This window comes from Salvelinus alpinus, chromosome 19 (assembly GCF_045679555.1).
Source record: "Salvelinus alpinus chromosome 19, SLU_Salpinus.1, whole genome shotgun sequence".
Lineage (NCBI taxonomy): Eukaryota > Metazoa > Chordata > Actinopteri > Salmoniformes > Salmonidae > Salvelinus > Salvelinus alpinus.
In genome coordinates, this window is record NC_092104.1 from 15,087,320 (window position 1) to 15,105,892 (window position 18,573).

The window sequence follows — 18,573 nt, forward strand, 5'->3', positions numbered from 1 at the left end:
GGGTTCTCTGTTTAGCTCTACTCTCACAAACACGATGGGGTTCTCCGTTTAGCTCTACTCTCACAAACGCGATGGTGTTCTCCGTTTTGCTCTACTCTCACAAACACGATGGGGTTCTCCGTTTAGCTCTACTCTCACAAACACGATGGGGTTCTCCGTTTAGCTCTACTCTCACAAACACGATGGGGTTCTCCGTTTAGCTCTACTCTCACAAACACGATGGTGTTCTCCATTTTGCTCTACTCTCACAAACACGATGGGGTTCTCTGTTTTGCTCTACGACCCCCACAAGTGCCATGGGACTCGTCTGAAGTCAGTAACCTGATATGCCAACTACTGTTTGTAGCATCTGATCCGTTTGGGCTACAATCTAATGTGACCCCACAGTAGAAAAGGGAGGTTCACACTTGTGTTCTCCGTGGTGTTCTCTACGACCCCCACAAGTGTCACAGGACTTGTCTGATGGTAACCGGTATGTGCCAGTTAAAAATATTTATTGAAGTATGGACATAGTTTTGTGCCTACCCAAAAAAGGGGTTAAATATGTGCAAAATATATATATATACGCACAATATGCACAATTGGTGGCTGACTAAATACTTTTTTGCCCCACTGTATATACATATTTCCTGAGCTTTTGTACATCTTCTAGATATAGGACAGACACTTCCAAACCTTATTCCTCATTATTTGTCACGTTCTGACCTTAGTTCCTTTTTTATGTCTTTGTGTTAGGTTGGTCAGGGCGTGAGTTGGGGTGGGTAGTCTATGTTCTTTTTTCTATGTTGTTATATTTCTGTGTTTGGCCTGGTATGGTTCTCAATCAGTGGCAGCTGTCGATCGTTGTCTCTGATTGAGAATTATACTTAGGTAGCCTGTTTTCCCCATTTTGGTTGTGGGTGTTTATTTTCTGTGTAGTGTCTGTTCATCTTGCAGAACTGTTTTGTTTTGTCCTCGTTGTTATTTTGTGTAGTGTTCAGTTTTCAATTAAATTATGACGAACACTTACCACGCTGCATTTTGGTCCTCTTCTCCTTCACCAGACGAGAATCGTTACATTATACATTTTTTCACTGTCTTTTTTGCCATTTATAAATGTGTTATTCAATGAGTTTCTATGGGCTATAGTAGTAAAGGCCAAATTCAATATTTATCCCACAAAAATAATTCCCCTACAAATAATGTCCATTCATTATATTCCACATAATAATTCACATTTGCGGTTGCTGCAGGATTATTTTCCTACTGTACCAAACTGGCTCAAAGCAATTCACTATTAAAGCTTTGATTCATCAGTATGCTACTGTATAAACTTGTGATATGCAGTAGCAACTAAATTCTTGACTAACTGGCATTCATTTTGTCAGAAGACTACATTGGAATTATACGCTAATATAGGCCTAGCATCGGTACGAACAGTGGCTTACTTCACTGGTTACCTGATTTCACCATTGTATTTCATATCTACCAAACACTCAACTCATCCGCCTTAATCAGGTCTACACCGGTACACCTGTCCACACATCAAATAGAGCTTCATGAAATAGAAATTAAGGGGAATAGAACACATTATAGACAAATGACACAAATGAAGTGCTCTACCTGGAACCAAAAAGGGTTCTTCTATGGGGACAGCTGAAGAACGAACGCCTTTGGAACCCCTCAGGAGTACAACTCATCAGCATCTATTTGAATATTCTTGTCAAAGGACTGCCACTACCCCTATTAAGACCTGCCCTTGAACTTAACCTTGATCTTAGATGGGTTGTGTTATGTTATTCTACCGAAATAATACATTTTTTGTTGTTGAATTAATGAATACATTTTATTTTCGTGTCAAACCGCCAGTTGGTAACCCATCCCTTATGGGATTAATTGACACATTAACAAACATTACCATAATTCACTATGGTAATTCAATGATAATTCTTCTTCCGGCGTTCTCTGCAGTGCGCATCACAAAAAAAAACATCAATACATAATAGTCAATAAGGTTATCCAAACAATAATTACATCCCTAGAGCAGTACAATAATATATATACATATATACATACATACACACTGCATATACACACATACATACGTACGTACATACATACATACATACATATGTAACAGTATAACTTTAGACCGTCCCCTCGCCCATACCCGGGCGCGAACCAGGGACCTTCTGCACACATCAACAACAGTCACCCACGAAGCGTCGTTACCCATCGCTCCACAAAAGCCGCGGGAAACCCTACTTCAAGTCTCAGAGCAAGTGACGTAACCGATTGAAACGCTATTAGCGCGTACCCGCTAACTAGCTAGCCATTTCACATCCGTTACACATACATACATACATACATACAGTTGAAGTCGGAAGTTTACATACACTTAGGTTGGAGTCATTAAAACTCGTTTTTCAACCACTCCACAAATGTCTTGTTAACAAACTATAGTTTTGACAAGTCGGTTAGGACATCTACCTTGTGCATGACACAAGTAATTTTTCCAACAATTGTTTACAGTCAGATTATTTCAATTATAATTCACTGTAGCACAATTCCAGTGGGTCAGAAGTTGACATACACTAAGTTGACTGTACCTTTCAACAGCTTGGAAAATTCCAGAAAATTATGTCATGGCTTTAGAAGCTTCTGATAGGCTAATTGACATCATTTGAGTCAATTGGAGGCGTACCTGTGGATGTATTTCAAGGCCTACCTTCAAACTGGTTCATCCTTGGGAGCAATTTCCAAACGCTTTAAGGTACCACGTTCATCTGTACAAACAATAGTACTCAAGTATAAACACCATGGGACCACGCAGCCTTCATACCGCTCAGGAAGGAGACACGTTCTGTCTCCTAGAGATCAATGTACTTTGGTGCAAAAAGTGCAAATCAATCCCAGAACACCAGCAAAGGACCTTGTGAAGATGCTGGAGGAAACAGGTACAAAAGTATCTATATCCACAGTAAAACGAGTCGTATATCGACATAACCTGAAAGGCCGCTCAGCAAGGAAAAAGCCACTGCTCCAAAACCGCCATAAAAAGGTCAGACTACGGTTTGCAACTGCACATGGGGACAAAGATCATAGTTTTTGGAGAAATGTCCTCTGGTCTGATGAAACAAAAATAGAACTGTTTGACCATAATGACCATCGTTATGTTTGGAGGAAAAAGGGGGAGGCTTGCAAGCCAAAGAACAGCATCCCAACCGTGAAGCATGAGGGTGGCAGCATCATGTTGTGGGGGTGCTTTGCTGCAGGAGGGGCTGGTGCACTTCACAAAATAGATGGCAAAATGATGTGGATATATTGAAGCAACATCTCAAGACATCAGTGAGGAATTTAAAGCTTGGTCACAAATTGGTCTTCCAAATGAACAATGACCCCATGCATACTTTCAAAGTTGTGGCAAAATGGCTTAAGGACAACAAAGTCAAAATATTGGAGTGGCCATCACCAAACCATGACCTCAATCCTATAGAAAATGTGTGGGCAGAACTGAAAAAGCGTGTGCGAGCAAGGAGGCCTACAAACCTGACTCAGTTACACCAGCTCTGTCAGGAGTGATGGGCCAAAATTCGCTCAACTTATTGTGGGAAGCTTGTGGAAGGCTACCCGAAACGTTTGACCCAAGTTAAACAATTTAAAGGCAATGCTACCAAATACTAATTGACTTTATGTAAACTTCTGACCCACTGGGAATGTGATGAAAGAAATAAAAGCTGAAAGAAATCATTCTCTGTACTTTTATTCTGACATTTCACATTCTTAAAATAAAGTGGTGATCCTAAGTGACCTAAGACAGGGATTTTTACTAGGATTAAATGTCAGGAATTGTGAAAAACTGAGATTAAATCAAATCAAATCAAATGTATTTATATAGCCCTTCTTACATCAGCTGATATCTCCAAGTGCTGTACAGAAACCCAGCCTAAAACCCCAAACAGCAAGCAATGCAGGTGTAGAAGCACGGTGGCTAGGAAAAACTCCCTAGAAAGGCCAAAACCTAGGAAGAAACCTAGAGAGGAACCAGGCTATGAGGGGTGGCCAGTCCTCTTCTGACTGTGCCGGGTGGAGATTATAACAGAACATGGCCAAGATGTTCAAATGTTCATAAATGACCAGCATGGTCAAATAATAATAATCACAGTGGTTGTCGAGGGTGCAACAGGTCAGCACCTCAGGAGTAAATGTCAGTTGGCTTTTCATAGCCGATCATTGAGAGTATCTCTACCGCTCCTGGTGTCTCTAGAGAGTTGGAAACAGCAGGTCTGGGACAGGTAGCACGTCCGGTGAACAGGTCAGGGTTCCATAGCCGCAGGCAGAACAGTTGAAACTGGAGCAGCAGCACGGCCAGGTGGACTGGGGACAGCAAGGAGTCATCATGCCAGGTAGTCCTGAGGCATGGTCCTAGGGCTCAGGTCCCCAGAGAGAGAGAAAGAAAGAAAGAGAGAGAGAGAATTATAGAGAGCATACTTAAATTCACACAGGACACTGGAGAAATACTCCAGATATAACAGACTGACCCTAGCCCCCCGACACATAAACTACTACAGCATAAATACTGGAGGCTGAGACAGGAGGGGTCAGGAGACACTGTGGCCCCATCCGATGATACCCCCGGACAGGGCCAAACAGGCAGGATATAACCCCACACACTTTGCCAAAGCACAGCCCCCACACCACTAGAGGGATATCTTCAACCACCAACTTACCATCCTGAGACAAGGCCGAGTATAGCCCACAAAGATCTCTGCCACGGCACAACCCAAGGGGGGGCGCCAACCCAGACAGGAAGACCACGTCAGTGACTCAACCCACTCAAGTGACGCACCCCTCCTAGGGAGGGCATAGAAGAGCATCCGTAAGCCAGTGACTCGGGCCCTGTAATAGGGTTAGAGGCAGAGAATCCCAGTGGAGAGAGGGGAACCGGCTAGGCAGCGACAGCAAGGGCGGTTCGTTGCTCCAGAGCCTTTCTGTTCACCTTCACACTCCTGGGCCAGACTACACTCAATCATATGACCCACTGAAGAGATGAGTCTTCAGTAAAGACTTATAGGTTGAGACCGAGTCTGCGTCTCTCACATGGGTAGGCAGACCATTCCATAAAAATTGAGCTCTATAGGAGAAAGCCCTGCCTCCAGCTGTTTGCTTAGAAATTCTATGGACAATTAGGAGGCCTGCGTCTTGTGACCGTAGCGTACGAGTAGGTATGTACGGCAGGACCAAATCGGAAAGATAGGTAAGAGCAAGCCCATGTAACGCTTTGTAGGTTAGCAGTAAAACCTTGAAATCAGCCCTTGCCTTAACAGGAAGCCAGTGTAGGGAGGCTAACACTGGAGTAATATGATCACATTTTTGGGTTCTAGTCAGGATTCTAGCAGCCGTATTTAGCACTAACTGAAGTTTATTTAGTGCTTTATCCGGGTAGCCAGAAAGTAGAGCATTGCAGTAGTCTAACCTAGAAGTAACAAAAGCATGGATTCATTTTTCTGCATCAATTTTGGACAGAAAGTTTCTGATCTTTGCAATGTTACGCAGATGAAAAAAAGCTGTCCTTGAAACAATCTTGATATGTTCGTCAAAAGAGAGATCAGGGTCCAGAGTAACGCCGAGGTCCTTCACCGTTTTATTTGAGACGACTGTACAACCATCAAGAATAATTGTCAGATTCAACAGAAGATCTCTTTGTTTCTTGGGACCTAGAACAAGAATCTCTGTTTTGTCCGAGTTTAAAAGTAGAAAGTTGGTAGCCATCCACTTCCTTATGTCTGAAACACAGGCTTCCAGCGAGGGCAATTTTGGGGCTTCACCATGTTTCATTGAAATGTACAGCTGTGTGTCATCCGAAATAGCAGTGAAAGTTAACATTATGTTCTCGAATGACATCCCCAAGAGGTAAAAATATGCATTTTGCTTAGGTGTATGTAAACTTCCGACTTCAACTGTACAGACATACATACCATAAACCATTAAAAAAAAGAAACAGATGTCACTTGAACCCAGTCTGACACAAAGAAACGATTTATATGGGAAACAAGCCTATACACATTCTATATACACACCATTAACCACCTAGAAGACAAATATGTTTACTATTTAGTTATAGGTAGCCCTTTTTATTTTATTCCAGGCTTTATGTAAATATTCTGCAAACGGAAATACAAATTTTCTGTCCAAGAGTTTTTGTCCTAGAGTTCCACAGGAACCCAACTGATTATCTTTTTTTTATCCTGTTCTTTTGAAATAATGATACAATGATACAACCCTCATGTTCTGTGTCCCAGAGTTCAACAGAAAACCCATCGAGCAGCAGTGTGGAGGAGGATGTGAGTTCTGGGGGCTGGGGGCAGAGAGGGATTTGTCTGTGCTGTGTGTCTGGACACTTACTTCAGCACTTACATGTGCCACCTCTGTAACCACATCTTCTGTGAGCCCTGTCTCCGTACCTTGGCCAAGAACAGCCCAACCAACACCCCCTGCCCACTCTGCAGGGACCAACATCACACATGTCTTCTTCCAGAAGCGTGAGCACATTATCCAAACACTTTTCTCCTTGTCTCTCTCACGACCCCTGCTCTATAAGATACTGCAGTTGGAAGAGCCGTGGTGGAAACATTTAGCAGGCACGTGAACAGATAGGGGTCTCCTTTGCACTCCCACAGCAGTCACTCAATTAACCCGTGAGCTTTTTTTTTTTTGATCTGTAAATTAGTCAAGTGGCCAACTATCTAAACTTGTAGCAAGCATGGTTGAATTACCGAACGGGGTGGGGCCCCTTGATAATCAGTTATAAACTGCAAACATTTGCCTCCACCCTATGGCACAATGTGTGGAATTGCAGGAAATTTGCTGTAAAACTGCACATTTTTCTCTACAGCCCATGGCGAAATTAGTAGAATTGCATGAAATGAGTTATAAAATTGCTAAATCTTCTCTCTGCCCCATGGCAAAATGTATAAGTTCTGTTTTTTCTGTGATCCCCAATCCCCATCAAAGTTTCCCATCCCTGATTTAAATACATTTGCCAAAGTTATAGAATTACTGCCGTCTGTTCAGAAATGAATTAAATCATTCAGAATACTACACCATGAGAAGGCCTATAATTTAGCCACAGAGGATCAATAGCATCCTTTAAAAAAATTGCCTAGCTGTGTTATTGTAGCCCAATAGCAAGGGCGTAGCCTGCAGTCGGTAATACACGGCAAATCAGTCAGTGAACAGCATGCAGACAAAATACACCTTTCGCAATATTTCAAATACAATCGCGGAAAAACAAAGGCTGGAAAGCAAATGGCTCCTGCTGAAAAGAGAAGACTCTAATCTGACTGGTGTAGGCTACCAACATATTTTATCAACTTCCAAATAGGCCTATTGAGAGAACATTGCTTTTCAACGTTAAACAAGAGAGATAGGCTTTTTGTCACAAGCGCATCGGCTACAGTCAGTGAAACTGGAACGCTTTTATTTAGGACTATGATTTTCGACTCATATTGTACAATGTGTATGTCTCCACAGAACTAAGCCGAGGCTATTGATGGATTCAAGACGTGGTTGCTTTTATTTGTCTCAGATTCCCAGTTTGGCAGTCAAAGAAGCCTGTCCTTTCAATTATTTGTGCAGCATGAAACATATTCTGCCAATGTCTCTTGTCATGTACAGTAAAATGACCTAGAATTACATGAAATGTGTTTATAAAAGGACAAGTTTTTGTATCCAAGTTCTGTAAGCGACTCTACTCCACTGCTCTATACCACTATGCAAATGTGATTATATGCATGCAGTGCCTTATTGTAGAGGGGAATTTTTTGTATCTGTACCTCAGAGCTCCCAAGGTCACCCCCCTCTCATGCTCACTTTTTGCTCCGGCGCCTCCCGATTTACAAATTTAGCACTGAACACAGGTAGTCAAGACTCTAGCTGACCACCGTGTACTAAAATATCTACACATGCCACTAGCCAGCCAGCCGCATACTGTATCATGAGTTAGAAGATTAGAAAAATTAGGCTATATTATGAAGTTATTATTTAAGAACATTTAAGATAAATCACAATCAGTGAGCTAGCTAACTAGCAGACTTACATCAATCATCAACATCAATGATCAGCTGACAGACTACCCTCTGTTCACCATGTCAATCCTGTCTTTAGAAGGCACTTTAATTACCCACTGGACACATGCTGGTTGAATCAATGTTGTTTCCACATCCACACTGAACCAACGTGGACTAGACAATGCATTGACTTCTGTGCCCAGTGGGTAGCTTGCTTACAATTTATGATGAGTGAGTGTGTTGTTGCAGAAATAGTCTTATGCCCAAAAATGTCAAAATGTTCACTGCAGAGGCCGTTATTATGTTTTGAAAGTTACAAAAAATTCAAGAAAGGTGTTGGTGCCCTTTTTTCATTGAAAGCACCTGCCACCTGAAAGGTCTGTGCACGGCCCTGCCATCTAGCCTAGGTACCAGTCTATTTAGCTGTCATTCCACCTGCCACCTGAAAGGTCTGTGCACGGCCCTGCCATCTAGCCTAGGTACCAGTCTATTTAGCTGTCATTCCACCTGCCACCTGAAAGGTCTGTGCACGGCCCTGCCATCTAGCCTAGGTACCAGTCTATTTAGCTGTCATTCCACCTGCCATCTGAAAGGTCTGTGCACGGCCCTGCCATCTAGCCTGGGTACCAGTCTGTCTACCTGTCATGCCACTGCTTCTACTCTGTGTCATATGCCAAAGAATAGGCAAGGAACCATCCAGTACTTCCACCTATCAGTGATCACAAAGGGACAAAGATAAGGAAAGGAAATCATTGTAGAGAATTGGAACATACTGTTCTACTGTACTCAAAGACAAGACACAGTTATCACTGTCCACTAAATGAAATGTCTTGTCATGCTATTCAATTTTGGAAAACTGGTACTGCATTTATGACAATTCATGATGTATAGATGATGAACAAATCAAAACAAACTTGCTTGTGTGGTCATGGGGAATTAGTGAGCTGTTACTATCTGTGTTGTTGAACATGCAGTTATTACTCTGCGCATTGCTTCACTACCCTCCTGCAGAGAGTCCTCTAGGGAGTATTACACACCTTGGGTCTAGCACTGACCAGATGAGTCATTCAGACCAATGAGAAAAAATGTAACTGGGCCTTCTATTTACAACACATTAATATGATGGAGGGCTATGGACTGAATAAAGGCAGGTTTCAAAATGGGTCAAACCTGCCACAGCTAAGCTTATGTAGACTGGGCCTTGCTTGCTTCCTTTGCACTACCTACATTAACATGAGTCAGAAATATAAACTATTCGTTGTTATACACCGATTACAGATGCATTGTGTTAGGTGATTGAATGCAGGTGATTTGTGTGCTGAGGGCTAACGCCACAGAAAGCAAAGAGGCTGTACTGGAGAGAACCTCAAACACATTAAGGGTGCTTGACAATGATTGGACAGCATGGTTTTTAGATGAGATTCTTTTGCTGATTATCCAGGCCAAGGTCAAAATGGGGACAACTGTAGCTGTCTGAGGGGAGAGACAGAGGGAGACAGAGCACCTTGAACTACTTCAAATCAAACACTTATTTTGCCTCCAAATAAATGTTTATTCCTGTATGTATCACACATGAATAAAAAAGTGCAAATGTCTAACCAGAATCTACTCAAATAGCTAGAGATAAACTGTAATAGTGTTTGCTGCTAGGATAATCAGATAGTTAACAAGGAAGGTCCTTGTTCTGTGTCTATGTGCTGCAGAGTTGAACCACACAGCACCACACAGCAAGGATATAGCTCTCACGGAAACAGACTTTCCAGAAGGCAAGCTGTGCAAAATGGCCGCTCCAGAGCTGCAGGAAACTTTTCCGTATTTCCGGAGGTGAGTGTTGTTATCTGTCCATAGACATGAATGAGAAAACATAATGCTTATACTTTATTTTACAGTCGGAAATAAAACATAATATCTAAATAGAGATGACCAATAAGATAACCACATGGTAATGTATTTATTTATTGCCAATATGCAATGATTACGTCATTATTATTTATCACTTACTGTGTACTTGATTAACGTACATGCAGATTTATTTGGATAGTCCATCTGAAGATTCTCTACAGACTATCTACAGACTATCAGTAACATTTCAACTAACTATCTACATTTTTACATTTTAGTAGATACTGTTATCCAGAGTGACTTACAGTACTGAGTGCATACATTTTAAATTGAACCCATAACCCTGGCGTTACAAGCGCTAAGCTCTACCAATTGAGCTACACAGGACTGAGCTACTAATCCTAGCTCTAACCCTAACCTTAACCCTTATCCTAACCCTAAACGTAATCCTTACCCTAACCCTAAACCTATCTCTAACCTTAGCAAGCAGTTGATTATCAACAGATAGTTTGTTGATAATATAGAAATCCGGAATATCCGAATAAAGTGTGACCAAAAGTTGAAATAACCAGATTTTCTCCTGTCATTCTAACCCCTCTCAAGGTTTCCAAAGGCAATCTAGTGCGATAGCCAGGCGTCAGTTCCCCCACGGAACTGGGGGACGCCACGGACTTTGAGAACGCATGGACATGGTCATTATATACAGTATATCTAGTCCGTCCACTGGGTCACCGGCTTCATCATCTTCTACTTTCTCTGCTACTTCTTCTGAAGACGGATGGATAGATGGGTAGATGGATGGAGAGAGGAAGGGAGGGGGTTAAAGAAGGAGAGGAGGCAGAGTAATTGACAGACACATTGGAGATGTGCTTGGTAGAATACAACCAACAGTGTCCCAGCTGATCCCTATTGAATTGAGGAAACACGGTACCATATATGGGCATTGGGGAATCACATGATCTGTACACAGTTGACCTATACTGCTTCAAGTTTAATGTAAATAAGCAACAACAAAGAGGTACCTGGATTGATTCTAAGTCTTCAGTGTGATTGGAAATAGCAATAATTTGTAAGCCGCCTTCACTCCTGACAGAAGTAGAACTCTGCTCAAGCCTTTCTAATGGTTTGTTTCACTGATATGTACAGAAAATTGTATTATTTTATATTTTTTTAAATATAGAATTCTGCGTTTCCTCTACTCCTCCATTTAGAAAATGGGTTGCTCAGCGGTGTATCTTTGAAGTGAATTGTGAATCCAATTCATTCACTTCTGTTCTAGTTTAGTTCCAGCATCAGAGCACTCCTTGGGTCTGTAGTCATTCCAATTCAAAGTATTCACAGTGGCATTGCTTGAAATCAGCTACTGTGCTGTTATTAAGAGTATTGTACAGTTGTAATCATCTATTGCGCTGTTAAGAGTATTGTACAGTTGAAATCATCTATTGCGCTGTTAAGAGTATTGTACAGCTGATTTTTACCAACCACATGGTTTTCCTGGGTTTTATTTTATTCAAAAGAATAAAAAGACCCAAGTCACAGAGTCCCTAAATGTAAAGACTAACCAGGGATGGACATTAATGCTTGTCCTCTTGTCCGGGACAAGTAACAAAATGTTTCTGACAAGAATATAGATTTAAGTTGTCTGATTGGACAAGTAAAAAATGTATCACAAAATTCACAACATCAAACAATTACTCTGATCAGAATTGGATCAGAGGCCAACATTGGAATAATATTTAAATACATTTTTCATGTACATAAATAAAAAAGCCTACATGTCAAAGTTAAGATGATATGCACATTGTCCAAACCAATGCCAGAAAGAGTCGTTCAACTTTAATGATACAGAAATATAGTCTGAAGGCCAGTCATGTTTGACAAATATAATGAAGGATAATTAGCATTAACGTCTAAAGGCTTGATTCTGTCTACATACTTGAGGCATGGTTCCTTCAGATCAAATTGTCACAAAACCAGAGAGTGAAGGACAGTGTCTGTTGCAAGCCGCACATCACCCACCTTGAATCTGAGCAGAGACGGTCACCATTTTCAAACTACTTAACCATAATCTTGATTGTTTAAAACCTGGATGTTTTATGTAATTTTATGAAGCATGTCTTACCTTGTGTCAAAGTAGCCTAGCCTAGCCAAAATACCACCATAGAAATGTTGATGGAATTATTTGTATTTATAAACACTTAATATGGTGTTACAGATGTATTTTTATTTTTGCACAAGTCCCTTGAGCTTTTGGACAACTACAAATTCCGTCCTACTTGTCCTAGGGACAAGTGGCAAAAAGAAATGATGTCAAGCCCTGCAGCATGACCAGAAAGTCCCTAAACAGTATAGGCCATATAATACCCCACATTATCATCCGTTACAGCAGGGTTCTTTCAACGGTAGAAGCAGGGAATCACTGATTCATTCACCCAACACTGTGATGTTGTCAAGATGTAATTTGCTATGTGGAACAATGGCCTTGCACATTGACTGAAACTATCTAATTTAAAATGAAAACATCAAGTCAGGGGTGGTTTTAACACAAAAACACAGTGGTGAGTTTTGTTCAATTCATTTCCTTTTTACTATAATGTTGTCATGAACACATGTACACTGTTCCTCCTCCTTCTCCGTTCAGATCCTTATACATTGCCACCATATATGCCACAAAATGATCATTCAAAATAAATACATTTTCTGTAATATATTAGTTGTCAATATTCAACTGTATTGACAAGGGGAAAAAATGTGGTGTAATTTTGAATCATGTCAATAAATTGTATTTAAAACTTCAAGGACTGCTTGCTGCTTGATTGCTTCAACAGTACTACAAGTAATGGATTACTTAATCTCATGTTGCTGTCTGAGCATTCATTGACAGTCCGCCTGTTTATAAGGCTGATAAAAAGCAAGAGGCAGATGAGAGATGTGAAACTTGATGTAATTTCCCCTGGCTTACACTGTGACTATGGAGTCATGGCTGAGTTGCTCTGTGAAATTATCTGATGAGGAACAGCCCTACCCACTGTTAGCCTTCTGTTTCTGATTGGCCCTCAGGGTAGACATGGAATATCCTGCCCTCCACTCCGGGCACCACAGCCACTCCCACCTCCTCTCCCTCCAGATTCTCACTCTTGGTACTTTCAATGGCTGCAGACACACCATCAATACACACTCCAGGTTAACTGTCATTCACAGATGTGATCAGCACAACAATGACATATTGAATAAGAGGTTCCTTATCTGAATGAATTAACGAATGAATGAGGCAGCTGTGCTCACCAGACACAGAGGGGCTGCTGGACACCTTGATGAGGCCCATCCTGTGGCCAGACATGCACCTCTTCGTGCCTCTGACGATCTGGCCAGACTCAAAGTGGTTGATGAGGATGGTCGACAGGATCTGAGCATTCTCTATGTCGTGCCTATGAGGACAGCTACTGAACATAGTGTAGCCATCTTTGCCCTGAGGACAAAACAAGAGAGGATATAAAGGAGAATATTGTCAATGTTTATTTCGCTCTGATACCAACATGGCTGCTTGCTATACTGCTGTGAGGAGACAGTTTTACCTGTCCACTTAAAAACACTGCATCCTCCGCTGCTAACTAATGGATGACTTTATGTGTTGTATATAACGTAGGGAAAGTGTACAACACTATTCCAGTAGCTGTGGCTGAGTGTGCTAATATGAAGCTGAAGACTATACGCTACCTTAGTTAAGAATTCTTTCATGGCCACCGCATACTTTCTGTCTCTATCTAGACTCTTGCCTTGAACCTTCACTGTCTTAGCGATGACTCTGTGGCCAGGTTTTCCATTGGGATCAAAGCCAAACTGGATCCCTGAAACCTGGGGAAATCTGGAAAAATGCATCTTGTGTCAAAAACTATTGTGATTGCTTTTCCTGTGAGAATAAAGCAGTAACTACAATAAAACCAGTTCACTCATAATGTGGTTTTGGTGCCTTTTCAGTGTGTTCCAGTGCAGTACCTTCCATCTAAATCAGGGTAGATGCTGACCCCGTTCTCCAGGCCTTCGTAGAGCTGCTGCCCCGTGGCCTCCACCACCAGCACGGGGTCCTTTAGTGGCAGGATCTGCAGCAGGTCATGCATGGTCAGGGGACCCGCCGGGTGCAAGCGGTCAGAACGCAGAGTACCTATACAGGGACAGAATCATGATTCAACAGACAGACCTGGGTGCCAAACTTTTTCCGAATTGAACAACTCTGCACTATTTTTTTTAAATTCTGAAATCAAATATGGAGGCAATATTCAATAAATAAACCTAAACTATGCTTATGACTGGAACAAAAAATTAATGGAAGGTGTAATAACCTGAGTTTAAAATCGCCGCCTCAGCATGAGTGGCCTCCAGCATGGCGTTGGTGATCAGATTACCCAGGTTGCACTCTGCTCGTCTCACGGTGGCGCAGCGTCCATCCAAGGTCACGTCTGTGTGGCACAGGACCTCTCCAAGCATATGCTGAGACAAAGTGACATAAATTCATAAAACATCATCTTAGTGGCATCTGGGCTGGCTACTAACACAAACACACACTAGGCTACTGTAAGCAAATCTAGCTGTAAGCTAATACTCACCTGCATATTATCAGTGTATCCTTTCACAATCTGTTTGATTTCCGCATCTTCCTCAAGGTCTCTCATTGTAGCTCTCTTTTCACAGGTGTACTTGAACGTTCCATCCTGGTCCTTCACAACATCAATCTTTGACAGGTACCTGAACTCTGAGCCACTCTTTACGATCAGAATCCCATTGACCTCCAGAACCCCATACTCATGGTCATGTCCTCCCAGGATGAGATCCACACCGTTGGACTCGGATGCTAGCCTGATGTCATTACGCCACCTCATGTGTGTGACTGCGATGACCAGGTCAGCCCCTTTGTCCCTCAGCTCAGCAGAAAGGCGATCAGCTGTCTCCACATAGTCTGTGTAGTGGATGTTGTTCTTGTCCACAGTGCCCAGGGTATCCAGCCAGTCCTCCTCTACCAGGCCCATGACACCGATCTTTAGGCTGTTCCACTCCAGGATGCTACTGACCATGCCATGGCCCAGCGTTTCATGAGTGAACCTTTGAGAGAACAAATTGAATTTGTTTGTTCACATTGAAATAATACACTAGAAGCAAAACATAGAACAAAAGTAGTGTTGCTTCTCATTGTCCTGCAAACCAATAGTCCTTTAGGTACAACAGAAGATGTATTGAAAATTGAGAAGTATTGTCACGATCGTTATAAGACGAATGAGTGGACCAAGGCGCAGCGTGTAAGAAAGCCATCTTCTTTTAATGAAGAAAAAAACAAACACTTGCAAACGAACAAAAACAACAAACGATCGTGAAGCTAAAATGAACTAAGTGCACACATGCAACATAGAACATAGACAATTACCCACAATCACCTAAAGCCTATGGCTGCCTTAAATATGGCTCCCAATCAGAGACAACAATAACCAGCTGTCTCTGATTGAGAACCAAACCAGGCAACCATAGACTTTCCTAGACCTCTCTCCTGAACACAACCCCATACACTATACAAAACCCCCTAAACAATACACACACCCTAAACTAGACAAAACACAAACTTCCCATGTCACACCCTGACCTAACTAAAATAATAAAGAAAACAAAGAATACTAAGGCCAGGGCGTGACAGTACCCCCCCCCCCCCAAAGGTGCGGACTCCGACCGCACAACCTGACATTGAAGGGGGGGGTCCGGGGTGGGCCTTAATATGGCGGCGGCTCGGGTGCGGGACGTGGCCCCGACTCCACCATTGTCAATACCCGCTTTGGTGGCTCTGGTAGATCCTGGCTGGCGGGCGACTCTGGCTGCTCATGGCTGGCGGGCGACTCTGGCTGCTCATGGCTGGCGGGCGACTCTGGCTGCTCATGGCTGGCGGGCGACTCTGGCTGCTCATGGCTGGCGGGCGACTCTGGCTGCTCATGGCTGGCGGGCGACTCTGGCTGCTCATGGCTGGCGGGCGACTCTGGCTGCTCATGGCTGGCGGGCGACTCGGGCTGCTCATGGCTGGCGGGCGACTCGGGCTGCTCATGGCTGGCGGGCGGCTCGGGCTGCTCATGGCTGGCGGGCGGCTCGGGCTGATCCTGTCTGGCGGGCGGCTCGGGCTGATCCTGTCTGGCGGGCGGCTCGGGCTGATCCTGTCTGGCGGGCGGCTCGGGCTGATCCTGTCTGGCGGACGGCTCGGGCTGATCCTGTCTGGCGGACGGCTCTAGCGGCTCGGGACAGACGGGCAGCTCTGACGGCTCGGTCCAGACGGGCAGCTCTGACGGCTCGGGACAGACGGGCAGCTCTGACGGTGCTTGGCAGACGGGCAGCTCTGACGGTGCTTGGCAGACGGGCAGCTCAGACGGTGCTTGGCAGACGGGCAGCTCAGACGGTGCTTGGCAGACGGGCAGCTCAGACGGTGCTTGGCAGACGGGCAGCTCAGACAGTGCTTGGCAGACGGGCAGCTCAGACGGTGCTTGGCAGACGGGCAGCTCAGACGGTGCTTGGCAGACGGGCAGCTCAGACGGTGCTTGGCAGACGGACAGCTCTGGCCGGCTGAGGCGCACTGTATGCCTGGTGCGTGGTGCCGGAACTGGTGGTACCGGGCTGGGGACACGCATCTCAGGGCTAGTGCGGGGAGAAGGAACAGGGCATACTGGACCCTGGAGACGCACATTAGGCCTAGTGCGTGGTGCCGGCACTGGTGGTACCGGGCTGGGAACACGCATCTCAGGGCTAGTGCGGGGAGCAGCAACAGGACGCACAGGACTCTGGGGACACACAGGAGGCTTGGTGTGTGGTGTAGGCACTGGTGGTAATGGGCTGGAGACACGCACCACAGGGCTAGTGCGTGGAGGAGGAACAGGGCTCTGGAGACGCACAGGAAGCCTGGTGCGTGGTGTAGGCACTGGTGGTACTGGGCTGGGGCGGGGAGGTGGCGCCGGAAATACCGGTGACAAGTATAGTGCTCAGAACTGTGTTAACCCACCATCATATAGTATTGCAAGGTGAAACTGACCTGTCGTACACATTGCTGAGGAACCATGGGAAGGTCATATTTTTTGTCTGCTCTTCCAAGTGGTCCACGCCAAAATCAAACTCATGATTTCCTTAGAAGAAGACAATGAAAATACATAAAGTTTTGAGGAAGGTGTGTGTGTGTGTGTGTGTGTGTGTGTGTGTGTGTGTGTGTGTGTGTGTGTGTGTGTGTGTGTGTGCATGTGTGAGAGAAAGAGAGAGAGAAAGAGAAGGTCATAAAAGAGAGTTCAGAGATGTTCTCTGGATTATTTGTGTGTATACAATGAAATAGTAATGCATGGTTGGAGAGACACACTTACCATACACCGCACAATGGACTCCTAATTTATTTAGAACATCTACCATGTGCTTTCCCTTGGTGACTGTGCTTAGCAAAGAAGGGCTCAAACAGTCACCACTGAAAACTACTAAAGGATTCAGCGGCTGGAATACTTTTAGAGCAGTGGCAAACCTGGGGGGAGAAAACCACAGCCAACATTTCGTTTTGTGAAATTCTAATGTATCCCATACAAAGACTAGTTAGATTGCCCAAAGCTAGACAAAGTGAAGTTTCCACAAGGCTGGATCAAGGCAACTGACGTTAAAGTTAATGTTGAGCCTACATTTCCTTTCGAGACTCGCTAACTAACGTTAGCTTGCTAGGATTAGCTAACCTTTACCTTGCAGCACCGCCAACGGGTTCTTCTGGTCTTGCTTCTATTTCGTACACATCATTGAAGTGTAAAATAGTGAGAACTACTTCTGGTTTGTTACAAGTTACATTTGTTTCCGAACTTAAAAGATATTCATCCATGTTTTATTAGGCTACTGTTAGTGATTGTTGCAGAACTTGCTGTCTTTCGCCTTTTTGCTCAGATGACACAGTTCAGCGAACTCGAACTCGAATGTATCTCCTTGGAGATTAACGGTCGCGCACCCTGAAGAGAAGAGCACGAACGCAATGAACAACTAACCTAGGGCATTTCTACCATCTGGTTAATTACTGCAGTGGGCTAAATCAGGGTCACATAGAGTCATTATTGGAAGTCTTAAACAAATCTACTTCGAAACAAAAGTATACACCTCACACACATGGTTATTGGCTTAAAAAGGAACAACACTGTACCATGTCAGATATAGAGTTGAAATGTATTACATTTTGAGTTTGCATCCCAATACTACATTTCAAATACATCACAGGAGACTGAATATAACAAAACTCTTTGACATAGAAACACCGGATTTTCGAAGTAAAAAAAAAGTTTTTATTAATGATGAAATATATAAATAACATTCCACCCATGAGGCCAAAGAGGGCGCTTTTGGTCATTGACTGCAGGAAAGGGCTACAGCAGGCCTAGGTCATCCAATATCACAAAATAGCAAAGGTTTAGGCTATTGCGAGTCTTGTTTAAATTTGTTTAATTATATGTTACATAAGAAATTAGAACCGACTAATTATCCTACGAAAAACTGCGCGTGGGATTTCAGCAACTGGACAGCTCCATGTCCAAGCACTACTGTAGCACTGTGGACACTGCAATTCTATCTAATACCTTTGACGACTTTTTGCAAATATAATTAATTGTTTCATAGTGTAACCATTTCCCATGGTAGTGCTAGACTAGGCTAT

At 43.5% G+C, this 18,573-nt stretch overlaps 1 protein-coding gene across 1 annotated transcript; it reads right to left on the reverse strand.

Annotated features, from left to right (window-relative positions):
- Nucleotides 1-12,921: 12,921 nt before the first annotated feature.
- On the reverse strand, nt 12,922-17,913 carry LOC139546016 (trifunctional nucleotide phosphoesterase protein YfkN-like). Its single transcript, XM_071354277.1, has 9 exons — nt 17,621-17,913; nt 17,261-17,412; nt 16,942-17,032; nt 14,495-14,987; nt 14,231-14,378; nt 13,887-14,052; nt 13,608-13,755; nt 13,176-13,359; nt 12,922-13,043 (listed from the first exon to the last, which is right to left on the reverse strand). Exons 1-9 carry the CDS (start codon nt 17,752-17,754, stop codon nt 12,922-12,924), a joined length of 1,638 nt encoding a protein of 545 aa, XP_071210378.1. The 5' UTR covers nt 17,755-17,913.
- Between the last annotated feature and the right edge of the window lie 660 nt (nt 17,914-18,573).

Excerpts from the sequence above, each read along its gene's own strand:
- LOC139546016 (XM_071354277.1), bottom strand. The coding sequence starts at position 17,754 with ATGGATGAATATCTTTTAAGTTCGGAAACAAATGTAACTTGTAACAAA. Across the intron at positions 14,988-16,941 it reads CTCAGCAATGTGTACGACAG|GTTCACTCATGAAACGCTGG; the intron begins GTCAGTTTCACC and ends GTTCTCTCAAAG. Across the intron at positions 14,379-14,494 it reads GATACACTGATAATATGCAG|CATATGCTTGGAGAGGTCCT; the intron begins GTGAGTATTAGC and ends ACTTTGTCTCAG.